This window comes from Maniola jurtina, chromosome 18 (assembly GCF_905333055.1).
Source record: "Maniola jurtina chromosome 18, ilManJurt1.1, whole genome shotgun sequence".
NCBI lineage: Eukaryota > Metazoa > Arthropoda > Insecta > Lepidoptera > Nymphalidae > Maniola > Maniola jurtina.
In genome coordinates this window covers 1337546-1353944 of record NC_060046.1, presented here as the reverse complement: position 1 = coordinate 1353944, position 16399 = coordinate 1337546, and the positions used below count along the sequence as shown (strand labels likewise).

General features: G+C 37.2%; 1 protein-coding gene across 2 annotated transcripts in view; it reads left to right on the top strand.

The window, feature by feature from the left end:
* Positions 1-1104: 1104 nt before the first annotated feature.
* LOC123874526 (bumetanide-sensitive sodium-(potassium)-chloride cotransporter) overlaps positions 1105-16399 on the top strand; it is a 40809-nt gene continuing 25514 nt past the window's right edge. The window contains exons 1-2 of one of the 2 annotated variants that reach the window (XM_045919936.1): positions 1105-1897; positions 14860-14960. In XM_045919936.1, the coding sequence (XP_045775892.1) occupies positions 1514-1897; positions 14860-14960 (485 nt within the window). In that variant the 5' untranslated portion in view covers positions 1105-1513. The remainder of the gene's footprint in view (positions 1898-14859; positions 14961-16399) is intronic. The other variant, XM_045919935.1, reaches the window with a different exon arrangement.

Genomic DNA, 16399 nt, shown 5'->3' with positions numbered 1-16399 from the left:
CTAAGGTAATCAAACGAAAAGGTAGTTGCCGATCATAATATAGTTAATTAGTTACTGTTTTACACATGTAGCGAAAAATCGTAAGTCTATGGTTTTACATAACGAACACCTTCATCCAAGTAATTTTCAATGTTTATACTTCTCAAAGTTTTTAGATTTTATAAGTTGTTACTTGGTCAGCCTATTTAGTGTAATAGTTTTCCTTTATACTTCGTTATATTATACTAAACTAAATAAAAAACAACCATTTAGGTAGCAGCAACCATATTTTAGGTGGCAAGTGGCAGGTTGCCCATTATTTAGGAAAAATCAAATTTCGAAGACCTTAACTGACTTTACGGCTCTGGGTTCTACAAAATCTATGCGTGCGTCTGTCTTTTTTGTGTGTCTGTGCAATGCTTAGAACCACAGAAGAATAATTTACGATTCTTACCTTGAGTGACGGACAAAGATCAAAATATTATGTTTACAGCTTTTGTTGTTGCCAAAAAGAGTAGCAAATACAAATATTTGATTTTCTCTACGAGTTTCATTGCTCTGCTCTGTGCACTTTGCTTGCTAGTCCCGTTCTGTGTCATTGTTTTTATGAATTCATTGACCGACGTTAGGTTTAAAAGATTAGAAGCCAGAGCCGTGAAACCTAAAAAAAAAAAAAAATGACAACGACAGTGATAGATGTCATTTGTGGTGTGGCCAGTACTTCCACTGTAAGAGATTTCGCCCTATTTTGGGGGAAACTACTATTATTGGATACATATTTTACGGGATAGGGCTTTTTAAATATTGACAGAGTTAAGGGAAAATTTGGGGTAAAATTAACTTCAATGGTAGTCCTATTTAGCTTTATGGTTGCGAAATTTTTTACATGCCATTTATTATTGTATATCAAATCTTTTTTCCGAGTTTTTTGGTAATAAAGGCATTCCGAACCAGTGGTAGATGCTTTTGACAGTTCAAAAGTACTTGTAAAAGCCTAATTGAATAAAAATATTTTGAATTTGAAAAGATATAAAAAATGTGAAATTACTTTTTTTTATTATTATAATTACTACGCACCCTTAATCAGAGTACTTATTGCAAAGAAATTAAGGATAATTATTATTTAGGTCGAAATCATACAGAAACTACGGTAAAACTAAAATCGTAAGTGGAAACACTGCTTTCCGCATGTTGCGTGCTTGTTGCGTGCATCATATCATATTGTTCATTGCATGCTTTTTTCATCAGTCAAATTATTGAACTTCGCGTGAATGGTGCAAAATTTTTCGTGTTAAATATATTTCGCGTTTTTTTAAATTGAATTTTAAACGATAGAGTTTGTGAAAATAATGGTAGAAAATACGTTGCAGACTTAAAATGCACACAACTAAATAATTATGTGGATGTTTTACATTTATGTTCGCGTCTTGAGAATCAACTTCCAACCTCATTCCCTGCTTTTGCTAGGAAAATAAAGTTTTTGAATTAAGTTTATAGATTATTTGACTTTTTTGAGTTAAGTATTGACTGCAAAATGGGATCATCGCAGAAGGATATCGAGTTAAGTCCGGTGAACACTGCACCGAACACCAATAAATCGGCAACTGAAAAAGTGAATATCATAGTTAACGATGAAGAAGATGTTATCATTGGACGATTTCGGAAGATCAGTTCAGCGAAATCTATGGCTGCGACGAATGGGAACATACAGTATCCTTCTGAAGTTATCAAAAATGACTTGGACTTGGAATCTGGTCTTCACTTCAAGGCTAAGGAGGTAGAAAAGGACAAGTTATTGCCAGACACGGTTTCCAATGGAGAGATCGTCCGTTCCAAGTCGCCGGTGACGAAAAGCAGCTTCCGCGATATTGAGAAGCCTTCGAGATTCAAAGACCAACCCTCAACCACCAGATTTCAGGTAAGAATATTATTATAAATGCAAAAGAGTGTTTCTTTCTTGAATTGTGCCTCAATTATTCCCTAACAGAGCAATAGATCAATGTGAGTTTTTTAAAGAATACAGTCAAAGACTTACAGAGTGACATATAGGCTACTTTTTATCTCAGAAAATCAAAGCATTCCCACAAGATTTAAAAAAAATATCTTAATCCACACAAACTGACTCGCGTTAGTTAGGTAATCTTTAAAAAATCTAACCTTAATGTATCCTGGTATGCTCTGGCTATAATGTGGTGAAACTGAATAAATAATAATAAATATTTTATACTTAACAAAAAAATAGGTAATAACTAATAATATTGCCATTTCAGTAATATATTTGACAACCTCTGGCGCAGTGGTGAGCACTGTGGCACACATATAAGTGGGAGGTTCCAGATTCGATTCTGGGTAGTGGGAATTTGGGAATTTATAATTTCTAAATTCTCTGGTATGATCTACCGGCAAAGCCATGCTATTGGCTGCATAGTGCTATTTAGTAATCCGGGAAGATGCCAAGTAGAAACCTATCAGGGGTATGGGTTTAATGAAAGGGCCTTCCAAGTTAGTCCATTTCCATCTTAGACTGCATCATTTACTTACTACCAGCATGTTGATTAGCTTCCTCAGTGTTCAATAATGAATGATAGTTATCAAGCTCATTTGACAATGATTGGTTCTACTACGACTGATCTCAAAATGATTTTTCATAGAAAACCTTCAATAGATTAAAAATAAATATGTCAAATGGGCTCGGTGGCTTTCATTCATCATTGAACACTGGGTTAGTGAAAGACCCCAGCAATCAAGCAGGCAAGATAGCAGTCAAGGGCTAACTTGTATGAATATAAAGAAATTGCATAATTGGCTAATCTCATAATTGGCTATTGTGGGCATAAATAGGTCACTTCTATAATTTTTTTAATAGTAGCTACTATACACAACCGTAGAACCTAACACTGCTGGAATTTACTAATGATGTCATTCTGATAAGGTGTATGGGACCAAAACTATCAAAGCGAATAATCTGCATACACCTGAAAGCAAACATTGAAAAAGCATTATAACTCTTATGCTCTTCACAATAAGCTATTTAATAAAGCTTTGTAAATTGGTCTAATGATAACACAAGCACACAAAGGTTTCTAATGTTTATTGTTAAATAATGAAAAGCTGGCTTTATTGTGTATATTTGCATAAACTGTATGTAAATTAGGTATGCGATAGAGATTGTGTGCAAGGTTGTAGTGCAAATTAACTAATAAGTAGGTCATATCGTCATACCTACTCTAGACAATCAACATTATCATTCATCGCCAACCACTGCTGAGTATAAATCTTCTCTCAGAATGAAGAGGGTTTGGGCCATAGTTCACCACCCTGGAAAAATGCGGATCGGGAGATTTCATTTAGCTTTGATACCATTATCGAGAACTCTCAGGCATGCAGGTTTCCTCACGATGTTTTCCTTCACCGTTAAAGCAAGTGGTACTTTTCCTTTTCATTTTATTCCATTACATCAGCCTGTATGCGTCCACTGCTGGACATAAGCCTTTTTAAGAGCGCGCCACCAAACACGGTTCTCCACCTTCCTCATCCACCCGCTCCCCGCCACCTTCTTTAGGTCATCAGTCCAAGTGATACTAATTATCTGAAAAGTTAGAGGTAAGAGCCCAGGATCAAACCCCCGACCTCACAAATCTCGGTAATGCCCATTGTCCTTATATCATCATCATGATCGAGCCATCGATGGCTCAATACTGAGATAGATCTCTCAGAATGAGAAGGTTTAGACCATAGTCCCGAGTCCGCCACGCTGGCCAAGTACAGATTGGTAGACTTCACACACCTTTGAGATTATTATGGAAAACTCTCAAGCACGCAGTTTTCCCTTTATATATACTTATATTACTAGCTGATGTCCCCGACTTCGTCCGCGTGGATTAAGGGTTATCAAAAATCCCGCGGGAATTCGTTGATTTTCCGGGATAAAAAGTTGCCTATGTCAATTTCCGGGACGCAAACTACCTCTGAACCAAATTTCATATTGGACCTTTAAGAATACCGTGGGAACCGTTACCGTTGATTTTCCTGGATAAAACGAAGCCTATGTCCGCCCCCGGGATGTAAGCTAACTCTGTACCGTTGATCGAAATAGGTTAAATTGTTGGGCCGTGAAAAGCTAGCAGACAGACAGACACATTTTCGCATTTATAATATTATATTAGTATGGATTAGTGTTGATTAGCTAATGCGGGGCATGCACAATTATTAGTGATTACTACTCATGCGCCGCCTATAATTATTGTATGTTGATAGTTTCCAATAACAGTAAGATAGAGAGATAGATAGACAGAGAGACAGACACACTTTCGCATTTATAATATTAGTATGGATTAGTATGGATAATGCCTGTAGGTATATTCGAGGTAAAAAAATATTTTTCACCCTCATTCATCCGTTAGTTTATTAGCCAAGACCTGCTTTCAGCGGTCTAGGTCAGAGGCGCGTGTGCCGATAAATCATAATAGCGTACAATTGGATAATACCCTACACTTCCCATAGCCTTAGCGATCGTCTTAGCTTGCTGCCACTCGCTACCTATGTAGTATGTAGGTACTACCGACCTATGATGGAATCTTAATCTAGTAAAATACAGTTCCCCTAATCTATATACATATAAAATGAAAAATCTGACTGACTGACTGACAGCTCGACTGCTCTATCAACGCACAAGTCAAACTACTGGACGGATCGGACTGAAAGGTAAACGGGCACTTTAACACTTCCCATAGCTTCGCTGCGCGCGGACGAGATTGCTACCACTTGCTACCTACGAGTAGGTATTTATAATACTACCAGACCTGTGATGACTTGATAACACACTTCACATCACACTTCACACTAATATTATAAAGGAGAAAGTTTGTATGTGTGTGTGTGTGTGTGTGTGTGTTTGTTACTCCTTCACGCAAAAACTACTGGACGGATTGGGCTGAAAAGAATGGACATAGATTATACCCTGGATTAGCACATAGGCTACTTTTTATCCCGGAAAATCAAAGAGTTCCCACGGCAATTTTAAAAAACCTACATCCACGCGAACGAAGTCGCGGGTATCAGCTAGTCTATTATATTTACGGTCGGCCTTAGAATTCGAGTAGCAATTCCGCGAAACTGTTGCATCAAAAACCTGTCGCACTTATGACCTTATTCTATAAACACGCCACACACACCTAACATAAGAAAGTAGTGCGCTCGCTAATGTACCTAGGTTAGGTAGGTACCTACTGTTTCGCTCCACATGGAGGTACACCTTTAAAACAAGTTGCAGGGGAGACATGTAGCGCTGATAATAAGTTGCGGTTCGAACCGGTTTTACACATTGCCTCACCGACACTGACTCCTGAGGAACATGCCGGGAGATATCAGATAACCTATGATATCATTTACTAATGGAGCTCTTAGTCTGCCCTGTTAGGCATATTATGTCGTGAAGATTACCTAGCCTATTTACTTAATTGAAAATCACACTTAATATTATAAAGGCGAAAGTGTGTATGTATGTGTGTATGTTTGTTACTCTTTCACGCATAAATAATGAATGAAATTTGACTGAAATTCAGAATGGAGATAGATTGTACCCTGGATTAACATCGGCTTCTTTTTATCCCCGAAAATCAAAGAGTTCCTACGGAATTTTGAAAAACCTAAATCCACGCGGATGAAGTCGCGGGCGTCAGCTAGTATTACAATAAAACTTAAAGCTAGCCTAATTACTGTATAAATTATGCCCACGTGGGACAGTGCCAAGTATACTGGCTGCATTCTAGAGAGTAGAGTATAGGGTAAATCCTAGATTTACCGATATCACTTGAGATTTACTGTAACGTATTATTTATCTAGATTAAAATGCATTTGATAAGTCTTATAAACTGCCTCAGCGGGACAGCACTTACCTACCTAAATGTTGAACAGAACATAATTCTTAAATTCTTAGCGCTTGCTTCATCATTCCTTCATTCAGCTTTGCAAACACTCTCTCGGAGTAAAGGACCTGCGGGATGATTCGCTAACTCACTATTACAGGGAAGATTTTTTTTTTTTTTTTTTTTTATTTAAAAAGAATATTAGCCATGTTAAATGACTAATATTCCCTTTTCCTCTCCAACTAAGCGTCAGGCTTGTGCTAGGAGTAGGTACGACAATAGTGCAACGGGCGGGGTTTGAACCATCGACCTTTCGGTTTCAGTCCACTTATTTTAATATCACTCAGTGAAGCTGCAATGTAGAACGAACCAATGGTAAAAGAGCTCGGTGGATCAGTGTTGAAAACTGGTAGTTAGTTAACGAGTATTCCTGCAGGGTGACCAGTGACCATCCTACGACAAGACTGCGTGCAGCGGAGACTATCAGATTTAGTTACATAGATTCGGCCTATCCACATATTGAGAACAAAATCATCTAAAATTATCAGGGGGCACGGCAGTGCCCCCGCCAAGACGAGCCAAACGGCGGCCGGGGCGCTACGTACCTTTTTCTCGAAGTGTTTCGCCGTATTTTCGACCTGTCATAACTTCGGTCTGGATGACGCTAGAAAGCTGAAATTTTCAGTATAAGGTGTCCTCAGCAAATTTACCAAATATACCAAGTATCAAATATCTAGCTTTTATGGTTACAGATTTATTGATACCTAAAATACGCCGTTTTCGTCCCTCACTGATGATCATCACTATTCAAAGTCTGTAATTCTAGGGTACTTCCCGAAGTCCTAGAAGGCTGAAATTTGGTATGTAGACTAGAAATTGCATACAAACTACAGGAAAATTGAGAAATTGGAATTTCCCCCCCTCTACGCCTCTTATGAGAAAAGCAAATCTGTAAATTCTGTTGCTAGAATGTTGATATTTTCAGGATAAGATGTCGTTGGCAGACTTATTAAACGCACTGAGTATCAATTGTCTAGCTTTTATAGTTTCAGATTTATTGACAGTCAAACTTCTAGTCTGTAACTCTAGGGCACTTCCCGAAGTCCTAGAAGACTGAAATTTGGTATGTAGACTAGAAATTGCATACAAACTACAGAAAAATTAAGACTTTGGAAATTCCCCCCCTCTACGCCTCTTATGAGAAAAGCAAATCTATAAATTCTGTCGCTAGAATGCTGATATTTTCAGGATAAGATGTCCTTGGCAGACTTATTAAACGCACTGAGTATCAATTGTCTAGCTTTTATAGTTTCAGATTTATTGACAGTCAAACTTCTAGTCTGTAATTCTAGGGTACTTCCCAAAGTCCTAGAAGACTGAAATTTGGTATGTAGACTATAAATTGCATACAAACTACAGGAAAATTAAGACTTTGGAAATTCCCCCCCCTCTACGCCTCTTATGAGAAAAGCCAATCTGTAAATTCTATCGCTAGAATGCTGATATTTTCAGGATAAGATGTCGTTGGCAGATTCATTAAACGCACTGAGTATCAATTGTCTAGCTTTTATAGTTTCAGATTTATTGATAGTCAAACTTCTAGTCTGTAATTCTAGGGCATTTCCCGAAGTCCTAGAAGACTGAAATTTGGTATGTAGACTAGAAATTGCATACAAACTACAGGAAAATTAAGACTTTGGAAATTCCCCCCCTCTACGCCTCTAATGAGAAAAGCAAATCTATAAATTCTGTCGCTAGAATGCTGATATTTTCAGGATAAGATGTCCTTGGCAGATTCATTAAACGCACTGAGTATCAATTGTCTAGCTTTTATAGTTTAAGATTTATCGACATTCAAAACCTCTAGTCACAAATTCTAGGGTACTTTCTGAAGTTCTAGAAGACTGAAATTTGGCATTAAGTAGGAATTTCAACAATTATGAACAACAGATAAATTAAGAAATCGGGTCCCCCTTCATCCCCTCGTATATGAGATGTATATCTGTAAAATATGTTGCTCGAATTCTAAAGTTTTCAGGATAAGATGTCCGTGGCAGATTTATCAAACGTACCAAGTATCTGTGTTTCCTGAAGTCCTAAAATACTGAAATTTGGTATATCTGCTTCAAAATTGAGTTGCAAGATTCCACCCGAACAAACATATTTACACTAGCTGACGCCCGCGACTTCGTCCGCGTGGATTTAGGTTTTTCGAAATCCCGTGGGAACTCTTTGGTTTTTCGGGATAAAAAGTAGCCTATGTGCTAATCCAGGATATTATCTATCTCCATTCCGAATTTCAGCCAAATCCGTCCAGTAGTTTTTGCGTGAAGGAGTAACAAACATACACACACACACACACACACACACACATACAAACTTTCGCCTTTATAATATTAGTGTGATACGAGTACATTGCAAGTTGAATAAAAGCTTTTAAAAAAAGAGGTAACGATAGAGAGTGGGCCATGAAAATGATGTACCTACAAAAAATAGATCCAAAAAAATCTAGGGCACCTGCCAAAAAGAAATGAAATCCCACCAAAAACATTTCATGTAAAAAGGTAGCCAAGACTCACAAGTTCATAATGTTTTCACTGTTAAAAAGTTATGAGATTACTGACTTAGATGACTCTACTTACAAGCTCTGATTCTACAAACCCTATATCTTGGTAAAAAAAGTACGGCTTGGCCGTTTACAGTTTGTGGATTTTTTATCTGAAATGACATCTAAGCCCGGAATTGCTTCTGCGACCATCACGAAGTACAATACAAATTAGTAATTGTCGAACAAACTATTCCTTAAGGCCTTAAAATATGTTATGTCATGTAATAGTTTTACGAACATTAAACGGCCAAGCCGTCCTTTTTTTACCAAGATATAGGGTTTGTAGAATCAGAGCTTGTAAGTAGAGTGATTTGTTATTTATTGTTATAAATTGTATACAGTCAAGAACATTTAAGAGCTATATTACTTTGGACTTGGGATAGGTCCCATGGCCAGCACAAATCTAAGCTCAGCTAGGGGCTTGGCTCTACTAGAGATCTCATAACTTTTTAACAGTGAAAACATTATGAACTTGTGAGTCTTGGCTACCTTTTTACATGAAATGTTTTTGGTGGGTCTTTTTTACCAAGGATCATTGCTAAATCCTCACATAGTTGGCAAATGCCAATGGTATAAGCCCTAAAAATAGTTGTGCGATCGGTTCTTATCGCAGTTTTCGGGATTTATCACTATTCGAAGTTTAACAATAGGTAGGTATACTAACTGTAACATTGTTTACACAATCCATCATAATGTAAAAAGTTAATCACTACCCATATTATAAATGCGAAAGTGGTTTGTTGGTTCGTCCAATCAATTCGTGATTGGAGGACAAATTCTTTCAATCCGCCGCAACGGAGCAACGGATCAGCGTGACTTTTGCATGGTCCTAGTTAAAGTCTTGGAGACGGAGAGTGCATAGGCTACTTTTTATCCCGGGAAATCGAAGAATTGACACGGGATTTTTAAAAAACTAAATCCACGCGGGCTAAGTCGCGGGCATCAGCTAGTCACACTAATATTATAAAGGCGAAAGTTTGTATGTCTGTGTGTGTGTGTGTGTATGTTTGTTACTCCTTCACGCAAAAACTACTAGACGGATTTCGCTGAAATTTGGAATGGAAATAGATAATATCCAGGATTAGCACATAGTCTACTTTTTATCCCGGAAAATCAAAAAGTTCCCACGGGATTTCGAAAAACCTAAATCTACACGGACGAAGTCGCGGGCATCAGCTAGTAAATAGTAAAGTCGTAATGGAATATTTTAATTAAAACTTATTGCAAATAGATTGCACGACAATGCAATAAAATTAACTATGATGAGGGAGTATTTATTCATCCAAGGATGAGGTTTGTAGTCGTAAAGCTGCATAATATAATATTATGTGGCAGATAGATATCAGTGCGACCTCTTATAAAATTAATACCTACATACGGTTACGAATATCATCATTTTCAAAGCAGCAGATTTGGCTTGACTAAGCTTTTAATATTTTAATTACATATCAAAACTTTAATAAAAAGATCGTAAAACTTGAGGATTTAATAAAAAGGTTCGAATATCTTGGACCACGGAATAATATGATCAAGATGCTTCTGTTCCTCTTCAGAAGTATTAGATACTTATGAAGAAGAAAATGTGACTGACTGATCTATCAACGCACAGCTCAAAGTGCATACCTACTGGAGGGATCGGACTGTTTGGCATGCATATAGCTATTATGTCGTAGACATCTGTTAAGAAAGGATTTTTTAACCCCCGACCCAAAAAGAGGGATGTTATAAGTTTGACGTGTGTATCTGTGTATCTGTCTGTGGCATCGTAGCTCCTAGACTATTGAACCGATTTTAATTTAGTTTTTTGTTTGTTTGAGAGGTGGCTTGATCGAGAGTGTTCTTAGCTATAATCCAAGAAAATCGGTTTAGCCGTTTAAAAGTTATCAGCTCTTTTCTAGTTACTGTAACCTTCACTTGTCGGGGGTGTTATAAATTTTTAATTTACACTTGTGATACTTATTGAAAATTCAACCCCCTAAAGGGGTAAAATAAGGGTTTGAAATTAGTGTAGTCCACGCAAACCAAATCGCGGGCATAAGTTATAAGTTAAATAAGAATTTTCCGCCTTCCCCAAGGCGTTCCAAGAAGAGATAACAACTATTAAGTAACTTTTTTTATATAATTGTAGAAATAATATATCATAGCTTAGATAACTACCTATCTGGTCAATGTATTACATAAGCGTGTTTATATGATAAACGACATCGGTAAATCTACCATTAAGTTACTATGTATTACTTAATAATTACTTCATGAATTTATCACTGTTTATAGTAATTGTACTCGTATAAACCGTGATATTTATTTCTTGTTAGAATCCATAAGCCTTGTTTCTTGAAGACTGTATAACTTTTTTTTTTTTTTTGTTTTTCTTTTTGTTGGATTTGTATTATTTTGTTAGGTTAAGGATTTCTTGTTTTGATTTTATGTACTTATTTAGATTATAATTGGGCTGACATGTCCTTAGATATAAAAGTCCCTAAATATATAAAGCAACAAAAAACCCTACTTCATAAGATCATTTCTATAGTAAGGTCTTCAAGAGACCTACAAATAGGTACATGGGTATATATTTATTTTATTATTGGAATACATCGATGTTGCAATACATAATATTGAATACATGAACTTCCTTATAACATTATTTATCCTCATCATTATATATTTTCGTTTTATAAAACCCATTTTCTAATTGAACGGTTCCCTTGCGTCTTTTGTTGGCAATCAGAGGAACAGAATCAGTTTTCATGGTTTCTGCTGGACTGCAATCTCTGTTGTTCTGTCCCTGATGTTCTCGTTTCAACTTGAGATGGAAATTGCTAACCAAATGGGTTACTTGGTCTGTATTAAAGACTGGTGGAGCCCACAACCCAAATGGCGACCACGATCAGTCTATAATATAGCGCCTAAGATGAAGAAGAATGGTCTAGACTATATGACATGGTATGTTTAGTTGTTGTTAAAGACATTAAGACTCAGAGCCGTTTACAATGCTGCACCATCCTGAACAATTTTTCGGGCAACATCCTTTAAGTCATTCCTCGACTTCTTTATCCTAGTGAAGAAGAAGTAAAGAAGTAAAGTAGAAGTAAAGAAACAGGAAAAAGCAAGACATACACACTACCAACACACAACACCATACAAGATCTTCTGCATCACACTCAACATACGTTTCACTCCGATACCACAGCATCCTCAGAAGATGTAGACTCATGCACAAAATGGCAAAGTCTCAGCCAGAAATGTCATCGGATTACTCATATTAATAGTGCAGTTAACTTATTAATGGTATAATGTGACGTTCCAACAAGTAACACATTTGAGCCACTTAAGCCAATATGAAAATAGCTTGATATGAATCCGTTCGTCTTCAAAGTGGGCGGCTGCTATATTTAGCCGTCTAAATATAGCCAGCGCAATACAAACCTGTCTTCTTCCAAGAGTAAGACCTAAGAGTCAAGTCATATTTAGTGTTTTTATTTTCCTGTCACAGTATATTTAATGGTGTATGGCTATCAGTTGACTGGACGCCGCTTCAAGTCTACTGCAAACTTGCCGGTAAACTTGTTAGTGTATGCAATCTTCAGCCGAAATTCATTGAATCAGTATTTTGGCCAGATAGTTTAAGCATATTAAAGAAAAAAGTACGCTAAATAAATTTAAAAAATGTCAGTACATATAGGTTTGTAGGAAATTTTAATATAACCATTGATTTTTAGGGTTCCGTACCTCAAAAGAAGAAAACGGAACCCTTATAGGATCACTTTTTTAAGTCTTAAAATTAGTTAATCTTTTAAGGCCGATGATTTTTGTCAGCCCTAGCAATGACTACGGTCTATTTGTGCTGCAAATTGCAAACAACAGTCTCAGTTTTTACCTAGTGCTTTGATCTACAAAGTTTGTGAAAATGTTCATGTTTCATTAAGTCTGTAACTAAATAAATTTAATAAATAAAAAAATATGGTTCTGTCAGGAGGGCTATGGAAAAATGAGGAGAAGAAACATTTTTCAAACAAAACAATATGAAAAGCGAAGGGGTGTTAACATTCAAAATTGTGATGATTCTTTTGAGGAGGCCAAAGTCCGGGTTGGTGGTCCATCGGAATTTATTCATTTTTTGTTGAATGTGTCATCAGTCTGGTCTTACGCTAAAGTAATCTTCTCCAAGAACGAGTACATCATGAAGCGCACTGGTCTCTCGGGAAATAATGTGATGATGATGAGTAATGGGAAGGAACCAGTTAAGGGCTAATTGTGATGCGTAATTCCTTAATGCCAATTCCTTTGTGCTGAATTCCTTAAAAAACTGTCCTGTTCCCCGATTTGACTCGTATTCTTCATAATTTCTCGAAGTCCCGGGATTGCCCTAACCTTAGCTCTTCGTGTATAGTATGCACCCATGGACCTAGGAATCAGGCTTAGCTTGCGGAGGTACACGTATGTAAGTACCTCTAGTAGTTTTACTCGTTTGCGAAAGCGAAATTTGAGTTGCTCTATCTATACATCACACTTCACACTAATATTATAAAGGCGAAAGTTTGTATGTGTGTGTGTGTGTGTGTATGTTTGTTACTCCTTCACGCAAAAACTACTGGACGGATTTGGCTGAAATTCGGAATGGAGATAGATAATATCCTGGATTAGCACATAGGCTACTTTTTATCCCGGAAAACCAAAGAGTTCCCACGGGATTTCGAAAAACTTAAATCCACGCGGGCGAAGTCGCGGGCATCAGCTAGTCATACATATATGTCGCAGCAAAATGGCATAAGCCGGGAGTTGGCCTTATCCCTTATGGATATGGCTAACTCTCGGGAGATGTTAAAACGACAACTCAATTGGACTATTTCACTAAACAAATCTAGTGATATCATAGAATACTGAACACCTGATTATATTAAGATAATATAACCCTATAGAACCTAAGTGCCTTTGCCGTTTTTGTCTAAAAAATCTCGTATCTCAAGCAAAATTCATTCCCCCGGCCTCTCTCGGGGTGAGGTTTAGTTAGAGGGAAAGGGTGACATGCACAGATAACGTTATCTCCTTCATCTGTGGAAACAGCACTATTTTAAACTCTACCCACCAACGAGTTGTCGCTTCCATGAACGGGGCTCTTAAGTAATTCTATTACGTTAAACGGTTAAAGTTAAACCTCATAACTATTTCATGTCCCGTCCACACAAGAAGTTAATGCTCCATTCAATATCGATAAGTCGTTCAGTGTATTATAATTACGCCCACATAATGTATACTTAGGTTTATAACTGTTACGACACGTACTCTATTAAGAATTTCAAATGGTTTTTAAACTTTCATGAGTATGAGTAACTGTGTCCATAATTTAGGATCGGTGATAGAATAGTTCCTGTGACATAGCTCATGGGTATGTATGAGCATGAGTAAATTCGTATGAGTCAAAATCGGAAATAGGTATAATCGGACTTTCATCATCGTGATTCGAAGTCGTCGCTCGGCCTTGCCAAATAAAGAATATAGGTCCCTTCTCGGAATGTATCGCCCAAATTATGAGAAGCCACGCTCTATATATGCAGATTGGCAGACTTCACACTCCTTTGGGAATAATATTATGGAGAACTTGCAGCTTTCCTCACCAGTTTCTCACGAAGTTTTCCTTCATTATTCATTTAACAAAGGAAGTGAGAGAACTAAACTGAAAGAAGTTGGAAGATTGTAAATCTAGCTCTTTCTGTTTAATTTTGAGAATATATTTTTGTACAATATTTATTGGATTAACATAATCTATTAATTAAACCAAGTTGGACGATTTTTCTGAAAAAGTATGGGTGAAAAGCTCATACACATGTCAGTTGAATGTGTATTACCTAATGAGATTAAAAAAAATTAGATGCAGTTTTTTCATTATTAAGACGCTATGATTTCCTGTATCTTTACTAATAGTTAAAATATTTATTTGCATCACATGACCGCTCCCAAAATAACATCTTGTAGGGTATATATCCCACAGATTTCCGAAATTTCTCTTGTGAATTATGTGGGTTTACCTCAGTGTTTATCTTCGGGGAAGTCTAAAACATTATGTTTGAGTATGAAAAAAGAGATTTTTCATAACCTTGATTTCTATTCCTGAACAGAATAAATCAAGGTTATACATTTTACGAGCACGAGTATATATATCTTTTCCAGATTAGATAGTTGATTGATGGTGCCCGTGACGTCATCCGCGTTTAGTTTTTTGAAAATCCTCTTCAATTGTCTGGAATAGCTTATACACTCCCCAGGTATTTCCTGAATATATAAAAGGAAAAGCTTACTGACTGGCCTGGTATCCACCAATCAGATTGATAAAACTAATCACTAGTCATCACGGTTTTTCATACAATAACACAAGCACATAATGTTTTTTTTCTGGTTTGCCCTCAGATGGAAGATAAGCAAGATGACGCGACCGATTCAGACGGTTCAGGCATGGAGAGCGACGATCCATTGACTGCTACGGATACTAAATATGGCAAAAGTTTCAGGTAACTACCTAGCTTCCTCTACTATCCCAAGCAGTTTCCATCTAGAGCCCAGACATCATGCCGAGAAGAGATGAGAACTCGAGGTATTCTGTTGGTACCGTACCGGGGGCTGGTCTGATGCCGTGTAGTAACAGATCAGGGGTATCGGTAGTGGCTAGGAGCCATGAAAGATTACTAGATGATACCCGCCACTTCGTCCGCGTGGATTTAGGTTTTTTTTTAAATCCCGTGGAATACTCTGCTTTCCGGGATAAAAAGTTGGCTATGTCAATTTCCGGGACGCAAGCTACATCTGTACCAAATATCATATACATATATCGGTTAAACGGCTGGGCCTTTGAGAATCTTTCATTTTCCGAGATAAAAAGTAGCATAAGTCCTGCCCCGGGATGTAAGCTAACTCTTTAATAAACATCAAAATCGGTTGGGCAGTGAAAAGCTAGCAGACAGACAGACACACTTCCGCATTTATAATGTTAGTACCATAACCATGTGCGGAATGTATGGATTAGCGACCAAGTGAAACTGCCATACCCCTCTAGCCCTAGTGATGATGCAGTCAAATATGGTAGAGCCTAGAGGCTCTACCTTATTTGACTGCATCATCACTTACCATCAGGTGAGATCAGAGTCAAGGGCTAACTTGTATCAGAAACAAAAAAAAATGCCTTTCAGACATACCTACCGAATGTTCTAGGTAAGTATATTAAGGCCGGCTCAAGAAATATTACATTTTCTTTCACCACGAACATTCTTAGAAAACTAAACCAACAAGCAACATTACGAACATTTCCTTTCGCCACCAGAATATTCATAGAAAATAAGAGCCTCTTCACATTAGCGTTTCTGCAGCGTTTGTGTGTATGTATATTGTATATTGTATGTGTGTTTGTATGCATGTGTGCATGTTGTTACTCTTTCACGCAAAAACTACCGGACGGATTTGGCTGTTTAGAATGGAGGTAGATTATATCATGAATTAACACATAGGCTACTTTTTATCCCGGAAAATCAAAGAGTTCCCACGGGAATTTTAAAAACCTTTATCCACACGAACGAAGTCGCGGGCATCATCTAGTAAAACATAAAATATTATGGGAGGACCTATTATAAAACGAGCGAGTAAATGAAAACGCTAGCGCAGGTTTATGTATGAGAGAAGAAAAGAAAGAAAGAGAAAGAATCAATTATTTTTGAAAGTTGTGTCACTTATTACAGTTGCCGCGTTTTGCTTTGCTTGCGCTTACTTTTGACGAACGCCTACGTTGGAGGAACGCTAGTGTGTAGACACTCTAAACCAAGGCTTATCAAGTTATCATATTTCTAGTGAAAGGGTTTTATTTACGCAAACTCGCTCTCGAGGGTCTATTATAGATTAACTACTTTCACCTGTATTCAAGTACTTATCGTAGTCGATACATTACGATTTTGAAAGACTA